Source organism: Netta rufina, assembly GCF_964035555.1.
Source record: "Netta rufina genome assembly, chromosome: 9".
Taxonomy (NCBI): domain Eukaryota; kingdom Metazoa; phylum Chordata; class Aves; order Anseriformes; family Anatidae; genus Netta; species Netta rufina.
In genome coordinates, this window is record NC_140132.1 from 9,849,180 (window position 1) to 9,875,953 (window position 26,774).

Genomic DNA, 26,774 nt, shown 5'->3' on the forward strand with positions numbered 1-26,774 from the left:
AAAAAAAAACAACAGGTAGGAATTGAGGATGACTGAGTAACACACATTACCAGACACGTACAGATTCCCCAGCACAGAACTGGTCAGTTTCATACACCAGGGCATCCACAAAGTTTTGTGGTATTAGCTCAAATAAGTACAGCGAATGTACCAGTCCCAAGCTATACAGAACATCCTGTACTTGCCCAGATATGCAAAAGTGCAAAGCCTGTGACTTATACAGTGGTTTGTATTAAGTTAGGATCAAAGCCAAAATTAGCCTCTGTGGCACTGAGATGTGATTGTTTCTGAGCCAAACAGCAAGTCCAGGAGAAAAACCTGTGAGTGAGATCATGAAGTGAATAGAACCAATGCACTGGATCCACACTGATGCAGCTAGTCAAAGATCTTGTACTATCCAGAACAGCATAACAAATCAGTAATGAATCAGTAACTTATCCCCTTCATCATGATTTTAAACCCTGAAGGAAGATGATGCAGACAAGACTGATGATGTAATTATTCAGCACACTTTTAGACAACTGGCTTCAAAAGCATCCATGAAAACATAAAGTGGTCAGAAGTGATCACTTCTGGCCAAAGGTCAGTCCATGAAAAACCCACCTGCACTTCTCCGGGTGCTCATCACGTTTGTTGTTGAAATCCAAAGAAATCTTCGCATCCAGTCCAATTCCAAAGTAATTATTCATGACACACTTCTCTGTGTAACATTCACTGTCAAACAAAAAAAAATGTTTGGCTACCTTGTATAAAAATGTGAAGAACAAGATGGCTGTATGCCAACACATCAGATAAACACTGCTGGGAGCTGCCTAAAACCCACAAGGAATACCTTAAAAGTTGCTGTTGAGCAGGGTCCCTGGCCTGCAGCCTCTAACCATAGCCAGAAGATCTGTAGAGGAATTCTCCCCTTGCCACCAAAACATACACTGAAGTCTACACTTGATTTACAAAAAGCTGTGCTCCTGGTCACTGGGGTTGTGTAAAAGGACTCAGGAAACCTTAGCAATGCTAATTGCTGAAGCATGTATATGTTAGGTGTTACTTACAGACAGCTTGTCAAATAAGCTCAAAAGCGTCCACTAGTGAATCTCAGGGGCACTGAGATTAGGAAAAAATATTTAAGCGTGTACCAACTGATTTTTTACTGTTAAACAGTTTAGCAGAAACAGTTTGAGAAAGCATTCACATCACATTTCCCACTTGTCTCCCACAGTGTGGCCTGCCCATGAGCTTTCTTTGGCCTCTGTGCTGGAATGGTGCTAATTCCCCCACAAGTTACTGCATACTCACTGGAAACTGGAGTCATCCCTGAGTGGTGGAAGAAGACTGGTCTGAATTTCATTCTCTCACCTAAAACCTAAAACTCTTCTTCTATGAGTCTGATATGTCACTCTATGTCTAACTACATAAGTTGATCCTCACTGGCATCAGCATATGAATTCGTTTACATAACTCTAGGTTGCTGCAGTCAGTTATTTAGCTCTCTAAACTAATCTAGTTCTCACAGCACAATGCTGGGGTTCATTTGGAAAGACCCACTCCAACATCCTGAGCATACTCACAGATTTTCAGGCTCAGAGTTGAAGGGATCAGCATGGATCAACAATCGGCTGATGACAGAGCTCCCAGGCAAAGACCCAGACATGCCGGCACGGATATCTGTAGGAAAATTGACAATGGGGAAGACTGTGATAATAATAAACAGAAAACGTAATTTGAATCTCAGAATATATTAACTCCAGTCACTCACTGTGGAAAGCAGCTAGCAATAGTGCTTTCTTCCACTCCCAAAACCCCACGTGTGGGAAATAGGAGTGTATTCACTGCAGTAGCTATGTGCTCCAGGGTGGAACATGCAACATCCTTGCTTCAAGGAGCAGAGGGAAAGGAGGAGGACTGAAATTATTCTCCAAGTCACTCAAGAATTACCACCTCCTGCTTCTAAAATTCTAAATCCTGCTGGCAATACAGAAATATGAGCTTTTTCAGAGAAAAAGGAAATGACCTGCTTCCAGAAGAAACAGTTTGAACAAGTAAATTGGGGGGAGAGGTGGAAGGACAGCACTGCAGTGATGCAGAGAAGCTGCAACACAAGATGCGTGAGGTGGGAATTGTGCATATATGCTGGGTCTGTGTATTATCCAGCTTTCACATAAGGGGACCGCTGCTCCCCGTCCATGGCTGCCACTCTTCAGAAACCTCTCTCAGCCACCTGGCACCCTACCAGCATTCTCAAGGTCCCTCTGAGCTCAGAAGATGTTTGTAATCGATATCTAAATTCTGTTACTGCACTGTGTTAATAAAAATCTGTGTTTAGGTTTTCTCAGCTGAAAAGTGATAACTATTACTAATTCCTTCAAGTCTCCACTGTTCAACTCTAGTACGAAGTTATCTACAAAGGGATTTCTCTCCAAGTGGACCCAGCAAAAGAACATCAGGCAGAACAATTTGGTGTTTTCATACGGAGAGTTAAACCTGTGCTGTTGTCACCCATACTACATTTTGCTGCAAAAATGGGAAGTGGTGGGTATTACACTCACTTGGATAGAGGATTTTTGTGTTCAGCATTGGCAAGTTGTCCCGGTTTCCTGTCTGGGGAGGAAGAGATGCAGAGCTGCCCAGCGACAAACTTCCTTTGTTTATTTGTCTTTCACAAGGAGACTTGGATGCTGCAAAACACAACACAAACATGGCTATTGACATACATGACGTGATTCAGGCCAGCACATAACAGCACAGCCCAAGCAGCAAGGCTGGGCTACGAATCACTCAACAGCAAAACACTCTAGCCACTGTAAAACAAACAGCTGACAGAACAAGTCAGTAACAGACATAGATGTGGCATATGTGCAGCCGGAAAACCTCACAGATTGGAGGCACAGAAATATGACTCTGCAAATATTAGAAATGGAGATAAGAAAAAGCTGGTGACAGCAGCACAACAGACAGGGTAGTTGGCTCCCAATCCATACTCGCTAGGTTCCAAATATACTTGGAATGACTGGGGATCTCTAACAAATTACTCACGTAACACAGTTATTAAACCAAGCTGGCTTCTGTTCTCTGTCATCTGCAAAAGCTGGCAGTGGCTTACAGAGAAATGTCATCAGGTAGATGACGTGAAAAATGCTCAAGATCATCTTTGTCCAATCACCGAAAGCCAAGAGAATGCAGATTACTGCTAAATTAAAAAAAATAAATACCTGAATGCTAGTTGCTATATGCTAAGACCACAAATCAGCAGCCATCTAAAATGTATTGAAACTGTGTGCAGTTCTGGGCATCACAGTACAAAAAGGACATGAAAATGTTGGAGAATGTCCAAAGAAGGGCTACAAAGATGGTGAAGGGCCTAGAGTGGAAGACGTATGAGGAGCAGCTGAGGGCACTGGGCCTGTTCAGCCTGGAGAAGAGGAGGCTGAGGGGAGACCTCATCACGGCCTACAGCTTCCTCACGAGAGGGAGTGGAGGGGCAGGCACCGATCAGTTCTCTCTAGTGACCAGTGATAGGACTCGAGGGAATGGTGTCAAGCTGTGACAGGGGAGGTTCAGGCTGCACATCAGGAAGAGGTTCTTCATTGAGAGGGTGGTTGCGCACTGGAACAGACTCCCCGGGGACGTAGTCACTGCACCAAGCCTGTCAGAATTTAAGCAGTGTTTGGACTGTCACATGGTCTGAAGTTTGGGGTAGACCTTTGTAGTGCCAGGAGTTGAACTTGATGATCCTTGTGGGTCCCTTATAACTTGGGATATTCTATGAATCTATGATAGTGTGTATGATGCATGGGGTTGCACACAGAATTGTGCGAAGAGTAGCATCTGAGGTTTAGAGCAATCATGCAAAAATGAGAGAAAAACAGGACTCGGAACAGTGTAACACTGTTACATGCAAGATCTGCATGGTGGCAGTCCCAGAGTACCTTTCCGTTGGTTCCTCACTTTGGACACTCCATAGCTGCTGCTGTGTGATGACTGTAGGGAGATTTTATCCTCATTCCTTAGCTCCTTGCCCTCTTCAGAAGCTGAGAGACTAAGGAGGAAGCCTTCCTGCTCCTGAGTCTGGGCATTTTGTTCATCTACGGCTGTAAAGAGAGAGAAAGTAGGCGATTACTTCACAACTTTTCCATCAAGAAACACCTCCCACTGACAAAAATAATAACAGAATGAGACTCTAAAGGTCCTGACTCTTTAAATGAAAGAATAGGAATATAGGAAAGCTTTCCTATATCGTTTGTCTCACCTAAACCCTGCTCTGAAGGGCTTTTGGAACTGGGATGGTTTAGCCTTCTGTTCTCTCTGCTGAGATCTTCAGCAGTGAGGTTCAAAGTAGAAGTGCCTGACTTAAACTTTAAGCCTTTTAGTTGGGCTTTCCACGACTTCCAGAAATTCTAACCAGAAGGACAATAAATGATAGATTAAACTGAATTTTGTTTGCTCGATCTGCGCTAGGACAATAGGATATGTCACTTGAAAAGGACACTTGGACACATTTCATCAGGAGGAAGAAAACAGTAGTTAGTGAAAAACAATACAAACAAAATAATCAAATTACATACTTCGGAAGAAGAAAAACAGTTTGGATAAGTCGAACAACTGGAGTAAGTGGAGTTTGCCCAGGAGCTGGCAGGAATTAAATGCTAGCATGTTGCCTAAAGAAATCAAAACTTCCTTTCTATGTAAACAGCAATCCTCCCCAGCAAGCCCTCACAGAGTGCAACTGATTTACCAGCTCACTGCTTCTGAAGGGTGACAAGCCTCCTCCCCTTCTTTCACGCTCTCTTCCCCTTCTTTGTGCTGACTCTGCAGTTCAGCAAAACTATCCACAAGGAAATCCAACCCACTAGCCTGGCAGAAAAGTAAGACTATTATTGCTGAACTAAGCAACCTGGCTGGGCTCCAAAAGAACTCCAAAAAGCATCAAATCAGCAGAAGATAAGCAGCAGCAAAGTGGGGCAGCAATGAAGTCAGGACCTCTACTTCACCAGAAGCAGGCTGTCTGCTCAACTTCCGTCACTTCACAGAACTTCACCTTCAGGGTAGGTTGCATACAATATTGCCGTGCTGGAAATCCAAGTGATATTACAATGATCTACAACTTACTGCTTACTTGTTCTTCATAGTGCACATTTAGGTGTGGATGGACATCACCCATGCAACTTCAATGCTTTTATCTCTGGTAATAAGCTATTAGATACTTCCTTTGGTCTAAGTTTATCATCACTGAGTTTATGACTAACACCTGTGACACTGGCGCCTTTCGAAGGAAATGAAATTTTGAGCTACAGGGGTGAATGGCTGGGGAGAGATGAGGGCCAAGATGGGAGAAGAGGGTCACCTGTCCTGGTATTTAACATAGAAACGGGATTGATTTGCATCAAGGTATTTTATATTATAATATGAATTTCATATAAATTTCATATTATAATGTTTTCCCAGTAACAAAGCTCATTTAAGAAGTTCCTGCTTTCTCTTGCCTCTGTGCTACAGTTCATTGCCCTTGCAGTTGTACCACTGCACTGTTTTACTGGGCTGTACTACAAAGAGATTGCTGAAACAATCCAAGTTAAAATACTTAAAATATTTTCTTCCCAAGTATTTTCAGATCTGTTTTACACCAAAGCAACACAAACAGTTGCAGTGACACAATTGCGGTATGGGTGGAGACAGACAGGAAACTCAAACGAATAGAGCGTGGGAGGGCAGTAACTTCCTAAACCAGCCCTACGCGAGGGAACATGCCTTGAACTTCAGGTTCATCTACCAAGCAATGTTTCATACAGGTGGGCTTGGCAGAGATGGAACTAGGCAGTCAGGCTTACTGGGCAGTTTCTCTAGCTCAGGAAAGCTGTTGTTAATAAAGAACCCTACTCCCCTCTGGAATACAGGGAATTTATACTTCTCAAGAGCTCATAATAAGCCACAAATAGGACACCTAACACGTTACCTTTTTCTGCATGCTCTATAATCTGACGAATGGCTTTTTTCAAGCTGTTGGCTCTCAACATGAGCTGCTCCCGGGGGCGAAATATCTGGGGCCGTGCAGTACACGATGAGCCCACCGACCGGTCACTAGAAGAATCACAAGCACTGCCTGACCCATCACCATCTTCGGTTTCCTCTGCAATGGTGGGAGGAGGATTTGGCAGAGATGAAGATGCTTGAGATTCATCATTCAGCGTCTTCAACAGTGAGTCCAGCTTTTCCTTTAGGACAGAGCACTACAAGGCAAAGAAGAAGTTTTAGCCAGAACTAACAGTAAACTTAGCTAGCTCAAGCTTTTAATGCCTGCTGGTGTGCCATTATCCTATTTCCCTGAAAACAAAGTTTTCCGCTTCAGAAGTAGAAAGCTATACATTTTTTCCAATTTTACCTTTCTGGCCATGACCTCTGATTCCTCTGAGCTTTCTGTTGCCTTCTCATAGGCCTTCCCTACTCGAGCCACAAAATCTTTCACTGTCTCACAAAGTACCCTAGACAAAGAAGGAAAGGAAAACAAAATCATGCAAGGATCATCTCAGGATTTTCACAGTGCAACTTTCACTTAGAGCAATTTTTAAAGTACTCACTTGGCTGAGGAGATGACCACTGAATGTTGGTCAGAAGTCAAAATTTTGGACAAATGAGCAGCCACAGAGTCTTCATAGAAGAGAATCTTCTGCACCTGGTGACAGTCAGAAACAAGCCACTGGGGTGCTGTTTCCCAGCAGTAAAACAACTGCTGCGTGTCTCTGGCTCCCCAGAGAGTACCTATCCTTCTATAGCTTCTTTTTGCCCTGGCAACGTTCTGTGGCTCAGGGCTCATTTACCCACTGAAGGCCAGAATTTGATGAAGAAGCTAATTCTGCACCTAGAAATCAGCAGTGCAGTTCTTACAAGTCTCTGATCAACTGTGGATTTAAACACTGGGCTTTTTACATTTCCTTTAACTGCTATTCAGCTTTCCACAATTTCAACAACATCCTGTCATGACAGCAGAATAAAGTCAATCATTTCCTCTCTCTTCCCGTTCCAAAGCATCTTCTCCTCATCCCCCATTACAGCTGTTGACTCTGGTATCCCAGCCTCCATCCTTCCCTATAACACTTCATTAATTTAAAGGCCCAGGATCTTTGTAGTTCCTACTACCCCCAAGTCATAACTAAGGCCTGCTCCATTTGAACTCAGCCACTGTCTCCTCTCCCGTCCATTCTGAGGCTGTTGCTCCCAGTTCCCTGTCCCCTCTGCATCTTGCAAAGTACCTCAGAATCCTCACTGAAATCTTCAGTGACCGTGGAAGTGGAGGCCTGGCGTGGGAGTTTGGTTTCATATACCATGATGCTCCACCTGTTGAAAAGGAGGCATCATAGCTGTCACTACAAGGCAGATGATTTCTTCCTTTATCCAAACAGGTCAGAATCTCAAGCAGAACAAAGCACTTTGTTAGGGGAATGAATGATGTAAAGAAGCCATAGGGATGCACCGAAACTGCAGAGGGGCTGAAGCGAGGCAGAAGGAGGGATAACACTATGAACACATATCCTACAGCGTAAGCATATTCTCCATCCTTCTTCCCTCTCTCACAGAAATCCTATGGTCATAATTTGATTCAACAAGCCAGAATGCCAAAATACAAATCTAAAGTAAAGGGATGTTTTCAAATGTAAAAAGATGTAAAGTCTTTATCAATACTAGGGGTAAAGATTTCTGTTTCTGCGTTCAGCTTTCATTTATTAGCCAAACTTGAGATAAATTGCTCCAAATTTATCAAGAAAAAATAGTTTAAAACATCACAACTGTGAGACTGTCAAATTCAATTGTTGAGAACTCTGGAAAACAAGAGATGACACTGGATGTCAGACAGAGTGACAATTTCACCCATCACTATTCTGCAGCAGTGACATAGAAAGCAAGACAATCTTTTTTGACAAAAGGTGACAGAAGATTATCAGAAAAAAAATCATAACTGGAACTATAAAGAAACTCAACAGAAGAGCAGAATCAAGCTCTCCCAAAATGATGTTTTCATGCAATTCAGTGTTGATTACCCACCTGTCCAACATTTTGGTACTCGCCCTCTCCAGCTTCTCCAGGATCTGGGGGAGCTGGGTATCATCATCACAAGCAGACCCCCAGCCTAACACACGAGCAAGGTCATTCCCTGTTCCCAACGGCAGCACTCCCAGCTGGCACTGCAGCAGAGAAAAGGAAAACAAAATTGATATTCAAATAGGAAAACGCAAACCACTAACAGTCAAAAGTAACATGAGTGATTCCTAACACAGAGCAGTGGTTGAGAGCTAGGTAGACCCTGGGAGAGGGGAAAAGCAACTGGATGGGGAAAACAGCCAGAACAGCACGCAAGTAAAGACAGGTTCCCTCTGCTTTTAGGTTGTTACTTGAGAGAGGAGTGCATTACAGCTGCCACCCAGAGACCCTTGCTAAGATACTCCATTCTGCAGATACACTCATTTAACCGTCAGGTGGTGCTATTGCCTTTTCTGTAAAATTAGCATAGCCCTCTACAAGACAAAATGGAAACAAATTAAACCCTGCGAGTTATGTCTATTCCAATGAAGTTTCCAGCTATCCAAGGACACAGAAACATCATGAGAATTACAGGGGATAGATGAGGATTGCTACCCTTGTTGAAACGCTGGTTTTCTAATTGCAGCCATTTCCAAGTTTAAGTCCCTAGTGGCAACAGAGCAGGAGTAACTCAACTACTCTAAAAACTGGATCTTGTACAAGGGAGTTGGAGAGGAACACTGTAGATAGGAATAGATAAGCAGTGCTGCTTCCTGCAGAAAATTATTGCAAGAACACTATTGTGGTAAGCTTTCAGCAGTTTCAATCCTGGGGCAAACTACATCTGTATGATCTGATCAAAGAAAGTCCTCTTCAACCCCTGTTGTTTTTCCTTCTTTCTTACATCCAACCAAGCTCATTGGGCAGGTACCTGCTTGTGAAGATTGAGACTATCAATTTCGGAGAGAACCCAGCCAACACTTCCATCCCCACCGCAAACTAGAATCCGGAAAGTGTCAAATTTCTGGAATAAGCGTAAACTACAGAGAAAGGAAAGAAAAAAAATCAAAGAAGAAGAGCAATCAGCTGTTACAGAAAGGAACAATAAACAATTCCAATCTAGGCTATAAACATGTTGGATTTGCTTAGACTCTGATTTTGTAATGAATACAGGCCACTGTCAGATTACAAATGAATTCAAATAGTTATAAATAAGGAATTATAAATACAGCTAAGCAATTTACAATGGCTATTCACCACAGATACACATCCCAGACACACTCTCCTTCTAAAGCAAGGCACTTTTGTCTGAACAGAAGAGGAGACAAGCATGTGATAGCTGATTATCCATTGAATTAATTCCTTTTTGCAGATTTGCTGTGTTCAGCCTAACACTAGTTATTTGTCGCTATTTGGAGTGCTCTGATGTCACTGCCTCCACACTAAGGCCACGCCAATTAAAGCAAGGTTTGAAGAGTGGGAACTTTATGCAGTCATTCAGTAAGCAGACAACTGTAAGAGGATATAAAGCCTCAAAATTTCAGTCCTCCTCCTGGGAAAGCAACATAAACCACTGCTCTGGTGTCTTCTCTGGCCTGTAGGCAGGCAAACAACTCTCCAGCAATACAAGTGTGAATTTCTCTTATTCACTCATTCCAGAGTATTAAATGTAAAAACAACCTCTCCTTGCTGTTTGAAACTATGTTTCTTAGTGAACATCCTCCAGAACTACTGCATGCTTTTATTTATTTGTTGAGTAAATATATGTATTTATTATTACCTAAAGAGGATTTGCTGTAGTACATGAAAATCCTTATTTCTTCAACCATTACTGACACATGAAAAACAGCTATCAGATATGACAACATCTTATGGTACTGTTTGACTGGCACAAGTTTAGAATAAATTATTAAGAAGTGCTCTTTACCCTGTACTATCACTTGCTTTTTAAAAGAGAAAAGAGCAGCTCTTTGATTAGTGTGCATGACAGCCTGAGAAAGTAATTGATTCCTTCTCTTCACTCCTGCTTAAAGGCAAAATACTTCTCTAAAATCAGTCCAACTGGGGTGAGGAAGAAGGAAAATATTTAATTTTAAAAGTTTTCTGTAAATTATTTATCAGCCAAGCACATCCCCTGGACAGCATGCTACAGTTTTAAAGGCCAGTCTTTTGCAATGCACTGTGGCAACAAACAGCTTTTTACGGTTCCAGCTATAGTTCCCAGCAGATCCTAGTGGTCACTCACCCACTCCCCACATTTAGCACCCTGCACCTGTAGGTTGCAGTAATAGACTCTGAGTCAATCATATCAAAATATGATAGAGGTTCATCTTGTGTTGGCTCTTATTTATAAGTACTAATTCCTGAGAAAGTCACTCAAATTTGTTGCAACAGAAATGTTTAGAAGAAGCAAACTGGGGACCTTTCTTGTTGTTTATTTGTTTTAAACAGAGTTGCAGAAACAGTAAAGGAATTTATTCCACAGGTTGCTTGCTCTCTCTTTTTTTTTTCCTTAATCAATAGATTTTCTAGTGAAATCTGGTAAACAAGCCTGAAATGTCACCTAGATCCCAGGGCATAAACAACTTTAGTGAAAGCATTCATAAGAGATGTTTTTCCAACATCACCATAAAATCTTTAAGGAATGGATGTTTCACAAACTTACCAGGTTAAGTTCCTTCTGAATAAATCTCATTTTGACAATATTCATTTGCTATCTGTGATACCCGATTGTTCACTCGATTTAACTCAAGTTAACACTCGTTAACAGTATATTAGGATGCCTGTTACAAGTCTGTTGTCAGTTTACTTCTGGATTCAAAATTTCCATGCTTGGTCTTCTTCCAGGGGAGTGTTTCTGGAATTTCCCCAAAATCCCTCAAGCTGTTCTGCTGTTACTGATGAATGGATATAATAACCTTTTTCAATAACATGTTTTGTTTTAACTAATCAATAATACCAAACACAGGGAGGGGAAAACCCCTCCAAACTTTGCATATGCCCAGTCTTCTCAGAGAAATAGGCTCCTTGTTACATCTGAGGATGACCTTATAATCAAATAAATCCTTTGTGCTTTTCTGGTATTTACAAGGAAAACATGCCTCTATAGAACAGTTGCTTACCCAAGGTGAGGTCCTCCATTCATGAGGTCAAAGACCTGGGCTGGATTCAGTAGCTGTTTGAATCTTCGTAGAAATTTTACTCCCTGGTTGTCTCCGCTTTTTGAGTTGACAAAGACCAACAAAGGACTTGTGCAAGAAGGTGGGCAAGTAGCTTTCCAGAAACCTATGTTGAGGAAAGAGGTAGCAGGGAGGGAGGAAAAGCTGAGAGATGGGGTGAGGAAAAAAAAACACAAAACACCCCATACCTTAACACAGCAATGAAGAAGCTAATACTTTCTTTGTGCTTATGGCACTCACTGGTTACATGCCAAATGCACTCAGCCCTGAATCCAGCATGAACCATACCTCATGCTGCCAAATGTCACACTTATCTCCTAGCAGTATGTCAAAATTTTCAGCTTCCCCAACCTTCCCAAACTGCTTCTGCAACATAGTCGTTCTCAATAAATTTTAACAGCTGCAACTCAGCAAATACTGATGTTACAGGGTAATAAGCAAAGCAAACAGCTCAGCACCATACTTCAGCAAGATCTTCTAGTCTGGAATATCAGCAACACCAAAAGCAGAATCATCATTGACAGAGCCTGGGATTAATAGTGTTATCAGGAAGGAGCATGACTGAGAGGAAGAGAAAGAAGGCACTACTTACTAGTGATACTTACCATCTGAATCGATGCTGTTAAGAGCAGTAGGAGGAATGACAGATACTTTGCACAGCCCAAGAGGGCACTTGTTTGGCAACAACTCTTTACACGCTGTGTGTACCTGAAAATACCAAAATAAATAAATAAATAAATCATTTGCACGCTTTTTGGGCACTGTGGTATAACTCATAGAGCCACCCTACAAGAGGTTGTAACAGATAGGAAGACAGGAAGAGGGGAAGAACCCAAGGAAATGTCATTAATGAGGTCATGTTAAAGCATGATCTAATCTGTTTTCTACCAATTCTCCTCCCCTCTTTCCATTAGCATGTGCTGTGTTTTGAGTGCTGAGAGAACCAGAAAATAAATTATGTTTTTAAAAGCCATCCAGTCCTCTGCTTTCAAAATTCTAGCCTCAGCTGAGATCAAGGAAAGCCTTAGCTTCTTGAAAAGCAGCAAAAAAAGAAGCTGAGAATTCAAAAAAACGAAGGAGGAGCACATAAGGGACACAAGAAGAAAGAGAAGAAGGGATGAGAAAAGCTAACCAAAAAAGTAAATATGAAGTAGAGTTAGGCACTTCAGTCGTTTCTAGTACATGAAGACTGCAAGACAGAGGGTTTGCTTGGGGTCTGAGCACCCGTCCCAACTCATTATAAATTTTGTGATACTTCCATTATTAATGTTATAGACAACTGGAAGCATAGAAAGACCTAACTACGGTGTTTATGTAAGAGAAACCTATTATAATGGGAAAGGAATTGCTATTATTAAAATAACTTAGTATTCTTTACCATCTTTTTTCCTCCTCTCTTTTCAACTTGCAGAATTGCCAAAAAACAGCCCCTTAAAATCAAATACCTCCCATGCCTGAGGCATTGATTCATATCTAGAATAATTGGATTCTTCTATGAAAGCACACTATCAAAAGAAACTGAGCTTGCAGTGAAGCCAGGAACTTATTTCATGTCTGTCTTTTATGCATCACGGTGATGCTTTTCAGCACAAGTTAAACTTCTTTCTCTTGCAGGCTGTTTATCACCTACAGATTGAACAATCAGGTTCTTCATGGCAAACACCGACAGAACTGGTGGAGATTTCATTTTAAGTAAAAGTCACTAAAAGAACACATCATAGAGCTGATCAGAGACTACCCTTTTACTGGAATGGTGACATTTATTCAACTCACCATGGCTTTGCACCAAAGGCAGCGCCAGTCTTGCAAACGCAGAACGCTGCCACAGGTTTTATCACACACAGTGCATTTGGCACTCACTGGCAGGTTTCCTTCCAACCACTGATGTGGCATCGAGATCTGCAAATGGGACAGAGGGAGAGGAGTGAACGAATATGGACTTTCTATCATGCAATTTAAGGTAACAGGATACACTGTGGCTTTCACATATATCCAACTGAAAAGTCTTTACATGCACTCTTTGAGGACAGCAAAGGTAATTTCTAGAAAACACCTAACAATCTTTTTTGGCAGTTCACAACATGCTCAAACACAAAGAGACCAGGTGATATACCCCAGGCTACTGAGGAAACAAAAACTTGCATCAGACATCCCATATGCTAAGATATTTATCATTTATCTTTCCTTTGCCAAAAATCAGACCAGATTCCCTATGCCTCCAACTATCTAACCGCAACTCCCCCTGGTCTGCAGCAGTTTTCTCTTGCTATTAAGGAGTCCTTGGTACCCTGGTCAGACTCTTCACGCAGAATTTTATGCTCTGACAGTAGAGACCTTTCCCATATCACTAACACATAAAGGCACAATTACTACTTTTACTGTGCAGAAAGCTGCACAGAGCACATGCCAGTGCTTCAACATCAAGATTACGGCTAAAGGAACTGTGACTAATGCCTACCCCATCTTCATCTTCAATGATATCCTTCCCGATAGAGGCCAGAGTTGTCCACTTGCAATTATTGGTTGCCCGCACAGCACACCGCTTGTGGGCTTTAAACTTGCACACTAGAGAGGAAGAAAAGAAAAGAACATATTAATCCAGCTTCAGAACACGTAATGTGGCAGTCTGTGTGAAATCTTTCCCAAGTGACCATATTTGACTCCATAAGAAAGCATAGGCACACACTACCCTTGTTAGTACTGCCAAAACTATCAACTGTAAGCATAATGAGTAGGATGAGCTAGCTATTAATTCTTGCCTCATCACTTTTACTAGTTCCTTGTACAAAACTTCGTTATCACCTTGTTAAACTTGACGTGATTTACATAGTCATACACTCCATCATCCTTTTACACAGTGTGGGTGTAACCTCATTCATGCTACAAGTATGAGCTGTCCACAGGCATGCACATCTGCTATGCTAAAGCTAAAAAAAATAACCTCCTGGCATTTAAACACTTAGAAAGGACTTTCTTATGACTATTCTTATGAACAGGAGAATTCTCATGAATATTTAATCTCATACCTCAGAATTACGTACCTGTTAATTTCAGAAGCATCATTTTAATAAGGGATGTCAGTATTTGGGTAATGAAAAAAAAAGCTATACTTCTGTCAAGTCTAATACTAAAATCAGCATGAAAATTTTATCATTTCTATTATTATTATTATTATATATTTTATTTTATTTTTTTTTTACAGAATACCAAGAATCTGATTCTGTCTTGTATGGAAAACAGACTGTTAACAATATTCCTCTTAAAAGATCTCTAGAATGTGGCATGGAGCCATAAAGATGACACTCCCAAAACAGGAGACAAAGAAGCACTCTTACCTTCACATGAGAGCCCATGTGACGTGACTCCAGATAATGCCTCCCGACACACATTGCAGTATGTTGGCCGAGCATGTGAGCAGGCGTACCAGTTATGCATCCCTGAGAAATGGTCCATGCTGTACTGGGTAGACTAATAAAATAGATGCATTACAACAAAATCTGAAGCAGAGACACAAGACAGCTTTTCCTTAGAACAAAGACTTGTGCAGAGCAGTCAGAAAAGGCAGAAGCAGAACACTTTACTAGGGAAGAGTTGGCCACATGCAGTTTACACACAGCACCTGTAGGTCAAGAAGCTCTTTAAGCCAGAAGAGCTCATGCTTCTGCTTGAAGAAGAAGCAAGACCTTAATTCCTGCTCCTGTGCTATCTCCCATGCTTGTCTCACTACAATTGTGCATAGGAAAATGAGCTGGAGAATTTATCTGCTGAAGTCAATCCTTCCCTTCTCCATTTTTTTTTTTTTTGTATTAAGATTTCAGCAGGATCAGTTCCTCAATCCAGTTCATTGCATAGCAGAGGAATGATTTTGCTAGCATAATGGAGGGAACAGAAAGACAAGCATCAGAGTGAGAAGAACTCAGGACAGTTTCTTTTGCTGGCAGTTCTGGTCTACGTACAGTCCCAGAAAGCAAAGATATGCACTGAAACAGGCAGAATAGCAAGCAGACAAGGTGCAACACAGGACAGGGAGGATAACAGAAGAGTGAAAAGACAATGGAAGGAGAACTGTGTTTCATAATCTATCTACACTCTCAAAAAAGAAGTGCTCTCAAAGTTACTAAGTGAGTATATAAAGTACACTCTTTGGAGAATCATTTCTGTGTATCTGGGATACTTTTTACAGAAGGCCTAATGCTATACCCACTACAGTCAATAAAAATGACTTCTGTTAATTTCACTGAAGGCTGACTCAATCTCAAAACAAGCTGGTTTTTAGGAGAGGATGCACAGAGTATAAAGGAACACATTTTCCTATTACCTCAAAATGTTCACGGTTCTGTACAGTCTTCAGTGCTGCAATCCAATCTTCCATCTCTTTTCTGTTATCAGCACAAAGGATGAGCTTCCGACATGGAGTGATAATCTGAAGGGAGAGATAAAATTAATGTGTATTCTGAGCACGTCAGTGAAAGACAGTGAGAGAACACATTATTGCTAGTATTGAAGCTATTTTCAGAACCAATGAGATTCACAACAGAAGTCATTTACACCTTTGAACTATGTTTCCCTTCTGCCAAAATTTACATTAATTCTTTTGATAAACTTACAGAACCACAGAAATATTAACTCTCATTCTTCATATAGAACTGAATAAAGATATGTCTCATATTCCAGTAAGCACAACGCAAATCAGGCACTGGACAGTAAAAGTTAATACATCACATGTGCAGACCTTGCATACTTTTTTACGCACTTAATGACTTTCTAAATTGGCATTAAATTTGCAAAAATAACAGCTTAATGTACCAGTTTCTATCAATTAATAAATTAAATAACATATTTGTTAAATTAGACTGAAAGCACAATACTAAGTATTCAAGAGGGAAAAATCCTAAAACTAGTAGACAAATTAACATAAATTTCATCAGATCAGTGACTGACATACCAAAAGAATGACCCATAAGGGCTGTTTTCCTTAAAAACTGACCTACATCCCCTGTGGTTCTGTGGTTTCTTAAGTATGCTATACCATACCCAGCTACAGTGTGATTGCAGAGCTCACAAACTCTAATGCTCTGTAACACCATACCAAAAAATAGTTTAGATTGATGACAAGTGAAGAGAGAAGAGGGGAGAAATGAAGCAAAATAAACAATCTAAAAGAGAAATGACAGTACTTTTAATCCTCTTGTCTTCTGACAAGCATTTGGGACAGAAAAGATATCCAACCCAAGTTCCACCAGCAGCTTGGGGTTGTGGTGAATTTGCCTCCTATAAACACTGTTTTCAGTCTGCTTCTACTCTGGGCTAACTCTGATGTGCTGTTTGCCCCACGTTAAACAAACAGTTCAGTGTTTAACAAACAAGTAGAAGACATATGTGGTGCCAAAGCTCCATTCTGCCCAGGAAGGCAGACAAGCCTGTGTGTAGCCTCCCACCAATGCTCTCTTGGTTTGTCAGATGGCGGCAGTAGAGAGAAATAAAAGGTCCTAACGTGGTCAGGGGACCACGCCTGCTATCCACAGGGCTATCCATTCAGCTGGGGTCCCAACTTGACAATAAATCAACGTTTATTCTTCCAAAGACAGAAGTGTTTCTTCTCCACACTATACTAACACTGTTTCTTTGTGTACAAGTCTGTCCAATTTCCATCCAACTGACTTTTTAAATAAGAACAATATTGAAGTGTTTGCAAGACCTGGATTTAAGAAAATCCGCATTAAGGTTGAGCATCATTAACAAAAAAAAGGATCTCCTTTGTGTCGATGCGGTGGTTTCACAACAATGGACAGCTAAACTCCACCACAACTGCTCTCTCATTCCCCTTCTCCAGAGGAAGAGGTAGAGAACATATAACAGAAACAAGAGTTGAGAAAAGGACAAGGAAGTTGCTCAACAGTTACCATCATCGGCAAACCAGATGCAATGTGGAGAGATTAATATCATTTATTGCCTATCACTAGGCAGGCTAGAACAGTGAGAAACCAGAAGCAAACTCAAAACACATTCCCCACCACCACCACCCTCTTCCATGTCCTTCCCTGAACAGCACAGGGGAACAGGGAACGGAGCCTGTGGTCAGTCCCTGATGCTTCATCTCCACCTCTCCCTTCTTGGTCACTCTCTTCCCTTGCTCTATGTGGGGTCCCTCCCACAAGATGCCACCCATACCAAACCAATTCTGTAGGGGCTGTCCACAGGCAGCAGCTCTTGAAGACCTGCTCCCACACGGCTCTGTCCCACGGGGTCCATCCCTCAGGAGCAAACTGCTCCAGCACGGGTCCCCCACGGGCAGGCAACAGCTCCCCCCAGACCCCCTGCTCCTGCGTGGGCTCCTCTCCACGGGCTGCAGCTCTGACCAGAGGCCTGCTCCACTGGGGGCTCCTCCACAGGCTGCAGCGTGGAGATCTGCTCCATGTGGGCCCCATGGGCTGCAGGGGGACAGCCTGCTCCACCAGGGGCCTGCACATCTGCAGGGGAACTGCTGCTGCCTGCATGGAGCACCCATGCCAGATAAACCCCATACAGTCAACTCAAAAAGCTTCCAGACACTCCTTTATCCCTCTACAATTTGTACATAAAAAAAATCTTCATCATTTGCATTTCCAGGAAATTGTGTTGTAACATCTGCAACACCAGATTAATACAGACTAGGACTACGTTAGGTTGATGAGGCTGGTGTGACTCTCACAAGCATGCCACCAAGGTTTTGTTAAGCAGCACTAAAAAACCACACACGCGTCATCCCAGTATGTAACCCTGTATGTAACCCCGTTAACTACCACTTTCCGGTCCATTTCTCATTTCTCTCATTATGATTCATAAAACAGGTTAAAAATAAAAACCTCTGAAACTGAAGAGCAGACTTCTTGTCGATATCAGAACAGCTCAGAGAGTGCAGTAAGAAATGTATACTTAATGAAAATCTAAAAAAAGGTCTATCTGTAGAATTCTGGGTTATTTTAAGCCCTTCAGTTTTCACAATATATATTTCTTTTTATAGGTTTGACTGCAGTATTCAGCTGCAGTAACACTAACTATGCTAAGGGGACTACCAGTAAGTCGAAGAGCACGCCACTGCCACTAACATCACGTAGACAACAAATGGAGCTAAATGCTTTTTCCAAGCAAGGACTGGCCATTTATATTAGGAACAGTTTCAGCATGTAGCATTCTATTTTGAACAAAATTATCCTATCTGTATCAATGGTAAATAAACAGAAATAAGTATTTACTATTTTCTAAAAATAAAACTTCAAAGAACTTCTTCCCTTTTTCCTGAATTTTCCTTTAAACAATTCTAGTTCTGATAAAATTTATTCTGAAAGAAGGCAATCACAGGAGTCTTTCTCTTTCCTTGGGAAAGAGGAAAAGTGGGAGACTACCTCTATTTCAATCTGAGCTCTATGTAAGAAAGGTTACCCTAGAGAAACCTTTTACGGAGCATAAAGCAGTGCTGCTAAAATCAATGTGAAGTTAAAGAAGAATGAGCAGCATCTCTGAAGTCCTGCTAAGAGGAGGCAGTGCAGGGCCTCACTTTGGCTGCAAAGCCAAGAACATCTGTAACTGTGTATGTACAGAGGTACCCTATGGAAAGCCCAAGCATCCTAGGACAAGAGTCCAAGGACCTTTCATTGCTTTGAAAAGAGCAATTTTTTATGAGGAGCTACCAGTTTATTCAACAAGTCACTGGCACGCTCCTGGGCAGTGGGAAAAAATAAATATTTTAAAACAGCTAGTAAAATTAATTATCATCAGGGTTCCTATTTCAGAACACTCCCATACAGTGCTGTACCTTTTACTACTTCAATTTATTAAAAAAAAAAAAAAAAAAAAAAAGGCTAAAGCACAGAATTGCTTTTAAGTCACCTTGGAAGACATGAAATCTAAAACAGAGGTATAAAATACAGAAATGTAGATGCCTTGGTTAAGAATTCATTTCTGAGACTACAGACTTCATGGATCACTGGGGAGACTGACAAATACATGAATCACTAATTCCTTCTATTATCTACTACAACACCTTAAAAATCCCCACATCCAGTGTTAGACAATCCTCTGTTCATAGAGTAAAGTTAAAGTTTATAAGGCAGAGGACAAATAAAGAGGTCAAGGAGATTTTCATACTTGAATCATCCAGACAGAGTCACAGAATTAAAATAAAGGGTCTATTGTGTAATTACAGAACTGTAAATAAAACACAGCTTTGTGCACGATAAATTTATGAAGAACATTTTCCATTAATCAGTATTAAATCAACATTTGCATTGGGATTTAGCAGTATCATCAGAGATCGGAAATAGAAGAATACAATCGCAAACCTCACTCCTAAAGACAATATGGGACAATTCAGGCTTCACTGCAAAGGACAGATTAAAATTTTAATATAAGTAGCGTAACAATTCTTGGGGGAAATTAAGAAAGCATACAAACCTGTTTTTCTGATTAACCCGCAGTGGTGTTACAGTTAAACATTTTAATGAGGATAATTAGGAATCCAGGAACGCGTTAGCGAGGACACTTCCTTCTCAGAGCAGTTCAGCAGCTCCTGCCTTTCAGGCAGCCCCACACACCTGGGGCGTGCTGGCCTCTCCCCTGCGCCGGCTGATGCGCAGCAGGCATTTCACAGCACTATTCCCCAAAAAGGCACCGCTGAGATGACAGAAACACACTCACGCTCACAGGGAATGAAAATCACTCATCCTGCCACTTCTATCTCCTTCTGCATGAGCCAGTAATTTCAGCTCCAGCCATCCACCTGTTGCAGGACACTAACGCAGGTACAAAGACTATTGCATACTCTGTGCTGTCTAGATGAGGCCGATGACCAGTCCAGTGTCTCACATCAGAAAGAAGCCATTCTTAGCATCTCCAGAAGAAGCCACAGCAATCTTCCCCCTGAAATCCTGTCCTCTGCCAGGCAGGGAGTCAGAGTGTTTGCTCTCAGCTACAGCCGTGCTGAGCCGATGCTCCGGAACACGAGACTTGGTCATCCCTGTTGGCAAGCGTGGCTAGAAACAAGCATGGCCCGGCTATTTTTTTATGTTCCAGCTACAGCTTTTGACTAACATCCTGGAACAGCATATTCCACAGGATGACGACGCACTAGGTGAAGTAGCATTTCCTTTTATTTGTTCTAAATTTACAAAGCAGTAATGTCATCCAGTGACCTCTTGTTCTCATATAAAAGGAGAGCACAAAAACAATGATCTGATTGCTTTTGAGCTAGGATGGAAGTTGTCTTGCTACGAGTTTAAAAAAAAATCAACAATAAAAAGTCCTAAGATTTATTTATAATCTCCTACATTTTTGGCTTGCTTGGGGATTGGCAGAACTCTGAGTGTTCCTGCCCCGAAACAGCTCAGAATTTTATCTAGATATGAGCTATTATGTATATTAAAAGTGCTTGCTCTTCCTAAAAAGGGAATATTAAATAAATTTTGGATCCCAAATGCTACTGAGCCTTCAGGGCGGGGTCCTCCAGATTTCACTTCTTAGTAGGAACTGGATGCCCGCCCAATTGCAGCTGGGGTCAGAGCTCAGCACGTGGTGACTTTATTGAGACCTAACAATGACCAGCAAAAGAGCTCAGTAACAGTCATCAAGAAAAAAAAAAAAAGCTGCCAATCATCTCATCGATCCTGAAGAGCCCTAAGGATGAATAAGAACTGTAGGAAGGCTGGAAGACACTTCAAATCAGGCTGCAGCCTGATTTACAGACTCCTCACTGAGAATGAACCTCCTGAAATATCTTTGGTGGACCCATGGTGACAATCAGCCCCTCTGTAGGCACTTATGTGCCCTCCACAAGTCTGCCAGAGAAACTCTCAACTTCCAAGCCTGCCCACTCAAAATCTAAAAAAAATCTAAATCTAAAAAAAAAAAAAAGAAAAGAAAAAAAGCCATGCCTTCATCGACTGTCTTGTGCAAATACTGACATTTCCCTGACACTTTTCCAAAACTTAGCTGCATCTCCTCCATCTCTTCCTCAGCCAGCACATGCCCTCTTACCAGGCCGTAAATCTTCCCCCCCCATGTCGACCCACACTCTCCTGTCCAAAACTAACACCAGTTTTCTGACATTTCGAAATTTCAAATCGGGCCAGCTGGCAAACAACAGAGCCAACCAAAGAAAATTTCTCATTTCACGTTCTAAAAATGGACTGGATGTGCCTGGATGTCCTTCCCCACTGAACAGCTGTGAATAATTGGATTAGAAAGGCAGCCCAAAAAAGACTACTTATATGACACCAAATTTTAAATAGAAATCTGCTATACTTCACCCTTTTGGTGTTTCCCTGTACTGAACAACATTTCTTCAACCAACAGCCAGAGAATAAGCTTCACTCTCTGGTCTCGCTGCCACCAAACAACTTTATCATCTCTGCTCACTTCCTCCTTCAGCATTTTCTGGCTGCCCAGAAACTTCTCAGCAGAGAAGTGGCAGCCTGGCCAAACACGCAGTTGGACTGTTTGTTATCAGAGTGGATCTGGTGAGCTCAGTGACCACAAAAGACAGCAAAACAAGTTAAGATCACACTGGCCCAATCACGGAGCTGGCTGAAGAAATGCTGTGGTGAGGGGGGGCACACAACCCTGCTAAATATAGTTTTTCTGATGTGATACATTTCTCAGAGTAGCCAAAAGTGGGTGCATGAGAACACCTGCTCATTCTGACGGCTTCCTTTTACTCACATCCTGTTCAAATATAGTCTTATGTTCAAAGGTGTTAGCCATAAAACCCCTGAAGAGATCCTGGATTATTCAAAACAGTTGAGGATTTGGATACAGGGACAGCAGGAATTTCTGGAGCTCAGAAGGCCAAGGAACTGCAACCACAAAAATAAAAGAGCTAAGAAAATGGCTTGATCACAGACGGCCAAAGCAGGGAAAATGTCCACCAGCTGCAGCTAACTACTACATCTGCTTCTGTATTTTGGAGTAAGCTCTTGGTATCCCTCGAACCCAAAAACTCAGGGAGGAAAGTTGTGTGAGATTATAATGAGGACCCAACCATTTCATTCCCTTCAGCTCCTGTTCTGGCAACAATGACAGGTAAATGAACAACGGGATGTGTAAAAACACCCCACCTGGCTCTTCAGCAAGATCCAAACACCAGCAAAGTCACTACACATTTTGAACATGACTGCTAAACTCACAGAGGGCAAAATGGACTAAGTGTAAATAAGATAAGTGCTACTCCCTCAGCAAATGCACAAGGTTCAAAGGAAGGCCAGGCTGGATGGGGCTTTGGGCAACCTGGTCTAGTAAAAGCTATCCCTGCCCGTGCAGCGGGGTTGGAATGAGATGGTCTTTAAAGGCTCTTTCAACCCCAACCATTCCGTGGTTCTATGAAAAAGAGAGAAGAAAGGAGAATGAAAGACTGAGTTTCAGACTCAAACCAGTCCTTTACAGCTAAAACCTTAAAAGCCTGACGTCAGTTTCTGAAACAATGCGGAGCCGAGCATTAGGAAAGGAAGGCCTTAGGCAGCACAACAACAAGATTTTAGGAGGTCTCTGAAGTCTGGGAGAGAGAAATAACATGAGTATCAACACTTAAGACTCATGGGTGACTGAGGCTTGCCTTCCTCCACAGACAACATCCCTCTTCCCATTTGCAGCTCAGCCTTCAGTTTTGCCAGCAAATCCAGCCCTGATAACTCAGGGCTCAGATCAGCTGGAGCTCCCTAGACCCAATCAGCACAGAAAATTTACAACCACCAATGCACACCCAAATCGTACCAATCCTCTCTCCTTGAAACCTGGATGCCATCCTAAAGGGGAAAGAGCAAAGAAGGTTCTCGTGTGACACTGGACTATGGCTCTTCAGGGCCATTTTTACACGATTAGGTTCAGGTGGTTGCACACTACAAAGCGCATCTTCTCTGAGCCCTGCCATCGGCACCTACTGCTGCTTCGCTTTACCCGCAGTGAAGCTCACTCCTGTTGACCCTCCATCTGTGCCTCCTCCCCGTCCCCATCTCCCCTGGTGCTGCAGTGGGAAAGCAGACCGGACAGAGCGTTCCCTGGGAAAATGCTCATCTCTCATACCAGGGTCACATTCCTACATGCCTCTGGAAACTCTATTCCTAAACAAGGCACATTCCTGTTCTTGGCAATCGGTAAGAGGAGCACAGACAGGGGAAGATTTTAGGACTTCTGTAACCACTTCATAGCTGTCAAAACCTAGAGTATGCAAGAACCTTGTCACTGTATGAAATGCAGACAAGCCCGATGATGTGTACATACTGATCACTAGAATTCTACGTGGATGAAGAAAGAGAAACTGGGAATCCATAGGGCTGCCATGCCAAGTGCCAAAGCACACTAGGACAGCTCCATCACCCACCCACCCTTCTCCTCACGCAGCAGATGCACACATCCATCTTCTCTTCATCTGTTCTCCAAAGGATGCAGTCCTGCCAGGAAGAGTTCCCAAGCACAACTATGCTGTTCAGAAAGAGCAGCACATTTGGGAAGGCAAAGGGTATTTCAGAGAAACCTTCCCATTCATCCAAACAGAAGCAAAACCATGAAGAACAGAGGGGCAGGTCAATGTTCACCAGGGCTAGGGCTGCTGTCTCAGTGGTCTCATACACATCAAGGCTAGCAGCTAATAAATCACAAGACTGAGCAATAAAAGACCTTGTCTACGGTAGGAAAACGACTTGTTACTGACAGCTTATTGTTAGTAGCAGCTCCTCACACACCCCTGTCCTCAGCTGCATTGAGAAGAGGCTGGTAGCTAGCACAAAAGGAGAGGAGCAGCTTTCCACATTGGGTACCCTGCAACAACCAGTCTTGGTTTGTGTGCAGCAGTGAAACCATCACAAGCACAACAACTGGAGAGAGACCTCATTGCTGTGATTATTATTAGCAAGCCTCTCCTTGTCCGTCAAAACAACCAGACTAAGGATGCACATAACAAAGAGTCTTTCTTCTAGAGCAGCTCCTATGTGAAAACAAACCTGTAGTGTTCTCAAACAACCTCTTGTTTACCGCAGGTTTTTCTGCCTTTGTGTCCTCACCTGGAAGGGGGAGAAGGCACGGGAATCTGCAGACTTGTTCAGGAAGGTGGATAAAACACCAAACACAGCACGAAGGTTACAAAGAGCAAACAGACATCAAACAAAAGCTCCCATTGTTCAGGCACACGGGCAATAACAGACACTAATTTCAAAGCAGTAAACTTTCCTTTAGGGAGAAAAAAAGCTCCTCACAAACAGTCCCTTTCACTTTCCAGCTCTCTATCCTGTTCTCACGAAAACATTTATAAATCGCAGTCTGATCTCTTTCTCTTACAGTAGCTTCGTCTTTTTAAAGAAAACTCCTAGCATGATTTTGAGTCGTTCTGTAACATGCAGCAATAATCACCAGATCTCCCCACCCAGGGCAATTTCTTCCAGGTTCTCTAACTCTTCTTCCGCGTTTGTCCTCCCTTAGATGTGCTTTTCTCCAGATTTTTTCCTCCTCTGGTGCGAGCAGACTACTGACCAGTTCCTGCAGGAGACTGGATTAAGAGTCTCAAAAACACTTGACATGAAAGGATTTTAAATGACTATTTTCACTGACTAACAGTGACTCAGAAGGGTCTGTTTACTGAAGGGCTTTTTCTCAAGCTGAAAAAAAAAAAAAAAAAAAGTACTGAAGTCTGGATTACAAACTACTAAAATAGCAAAGTATTTTGAAATTGCAGTGGTTCTGACAGGAAATGGGGACCGAGCTGCACTTAATGAAGGGAGGGGGGGGGGAAAAGCAGAGCGACACTAGACATGGCAATTCATGGCTTTAGTCATGTTTTCAGTTGCTTATAAAGGAAATTCTGACAGCTGCCAATATAAACAGAGTAAGTGCACTAGCAGAGTGTACGATTTCTGAACGTGTACACACATGGGTGTGGAAGAGACAACAACCCCCAGCAAAGCCTGACTTTCCAATATGCACTGTAATTTTTTCCAATCTAGAGAAGACAGCTTAAAAAGAAGGGGGGAAGAACCATCCTGTATGTGAGACCTCCTTTTCTAATCTTTCCCTTCTCCAAACCTTAACGTGGCAATCCAAGACTGCGTACGAAGGAGTGGGGTGAGGAACCATCTCCCCCAGGGCTCTCGGTGACTGCCCAACGTAACTATGTCTGTCCCCAAATTAGGAAGTCTTTTTGCCCACTCTGAGAGCTGACGTCTTCCCCGTAGGTCTCTCAGCCCCCCGCTGAGGAAGCAGGGGAAGATGCCCTCCCTCACTAGGAAGCCCGGTCACTCTCTGCAGCGTAGTTTTAAGGTCCATCTTTTTCAAAGGGCGGAGGCCACATGGGGCAGACGAGGAATCTGCACAAGCGTCAAACCACACAGATTTCCCTGACTCCTGTGAGCCCCATCTTGAAGAGTCCAAGCCTGACTTTCAGCAAGCAGCATGTAACAAAGGCCTTATATTCTTTCCCCTCGTAAAAAGTAAGTCACATGCCATTTCCTGAGGCTTGTATTTCAACCCAGCACAAGTAACCTCTGATCCAGGTTCCTCCTGTTTCTAGTTCGTCTTGTTTCAAGCTCCTCTGCTTTCAGTTCTGTGCTTTACAGGCACACAGGTCCTGAACTGAACACAAGCAGCAGACCTTGTCTGACATACAGCTTCAGCTGCTCTGTTCACTCCGTCAACAACAAACTGTCCATATTAAAACACTCTAACAAATAATTTAATTTGACACAAAACCACAGAAGAGGCAAAGGCACTTTCACTTCATTGTGAAATGAATTTGCAGACAACAACATACTCTCCTCATCAGGAAGCACCTTCAACACTTTTATCTTCTGTTAAAGCTCAAGCACTTTGCTCTGAGTTTTTAGGACAGGTTAATTACCCCAAAATGAAGTTTCATGCTATTCCACCACAGCAGCAACAAGTCCTGGGACAATATAGCAAAAACACAGTCTGAAGGAGATCAGACAGTCACATAAAACTTCACAAGACAGAAACCGGCATCTTTGCTGCTGAATAAAGTCAGTTCTAAGTAACAAATCAGTAATAATAAAAATTGTAGCACACCTCAGGCTTCCATATGGCTGGAGAGTGAGATCTACGTTGCCTCTCAGGGATGACAGCATGCTCTCATTCAGGAGCACCAGCAGTTCTCTGTTCCTCAACCTGCCACAACCATTGTTGCCTCCAGTCATGCAAGTGCGCTGACGGAGAGGTATTACCCTAATCTCAACACTTCCTCTCTCCTGTGACATAGGTTAGGGTGAATCATCAGTTAATAAACAGTATTTCTTAACTGATGGGTGCAGCATTTCCAACAGCACTGCAGGCACGTTTACCTTTACCCCCGTTCTGAAGAACTTATCTGCATAAATCCATACAGGAGAGATCACCTGAAGAGTAAGAGCTTGCAGCACACTTATTCCAATGAATCTGAGCTCCCGCTGATCTGTTAGGCTGGCACAGGTGCTATTTTTCTCAATGCTCAGTCCAGAAAACTTAAGACTCCTGCTCTTACCTTTAACGTTCAATCTTCCTCTAAACTAGTGTCCAGAGCAGCCTACTCCCCTGGAAAAAAAAGACTAAATAGGTTGCTTGACATGCGATTAATAGGAT

The 26,774-nt window shown here is 42.4% G+C and overlaps 1 protein-coding gene across 4 annotated transcripts in view; it reads right to left on the bottom strand.

Moving 5' to 3' along the window:
• Nucleotides 1-26,774, bottom strand: part of DGKD (diacylglycerol kinase delta) — a gene marked incomplete at its 5' end in the record, with an annotated part of 63,553 nt that overhangs the window by 14,735 nt on the left and 22,044 nt on the right. For 2 of the 4 annotated variants that reach the window (XM_084291935.1, XM_084291936.1), the window contains 16 exons: nt 604-714; nt 1,566-1,662; nt 2,544-2,672; nt 3,924-4,085; nt 5,948-6,221; nt 6,374-6,473; nt 6,570-6,664; nt 7,242-7,326; nt 8,032-8,171; nt 8,939-9,047; nt 11,130-11,292; nt 11,792-11,894; nt 12,960-13,085; nt 13,645-13,751; nt 14,522-14,654; nt 15,505-15,609. In XM_084291935.1, the coding sequence (XP_084148061.1) occupies nt 604-714; nt 1,566-1,662; nt 2,544-2,672; nt 3,924-4,085; nt 5,948-6,221; nt 6,374-6,473; nt 6,570-6,664; nt 7,242-7,326; nt 8,032-8,171; nt 8,939-9,047; nt 11,130-11,292; nt 11,792-11,894; nt 12,960-13,085; nt 13,645-13,751; nt 14,522-14,654; nt 15,505-15,609 (2,039 nt within the window). Of the gene's footprint in view, nt 1-603; nt 715-1,565; nt 1,663-2,543; nt 2,673-3,923; nt 4,086-5,947; nt 6,222-6,373; nt 6,474-6,569; nt 6,665-7,241; nt 7,327-8,031; nt 8,172-8,938; nt 9,048-11,129; nt 11,293-11,791; nt 11,895-12,959; nt 13,086-13,644; nt 13,752-14,521; nt 14,655-15,504; nt 15,610-19,619; nt 20,176-26,676; nt 26,758-26,774 lie in introns of those variants that run through there. The other 2 variants (XM_084291938.1, XM_084291937.1) reach the window with 2 other exon arrangements.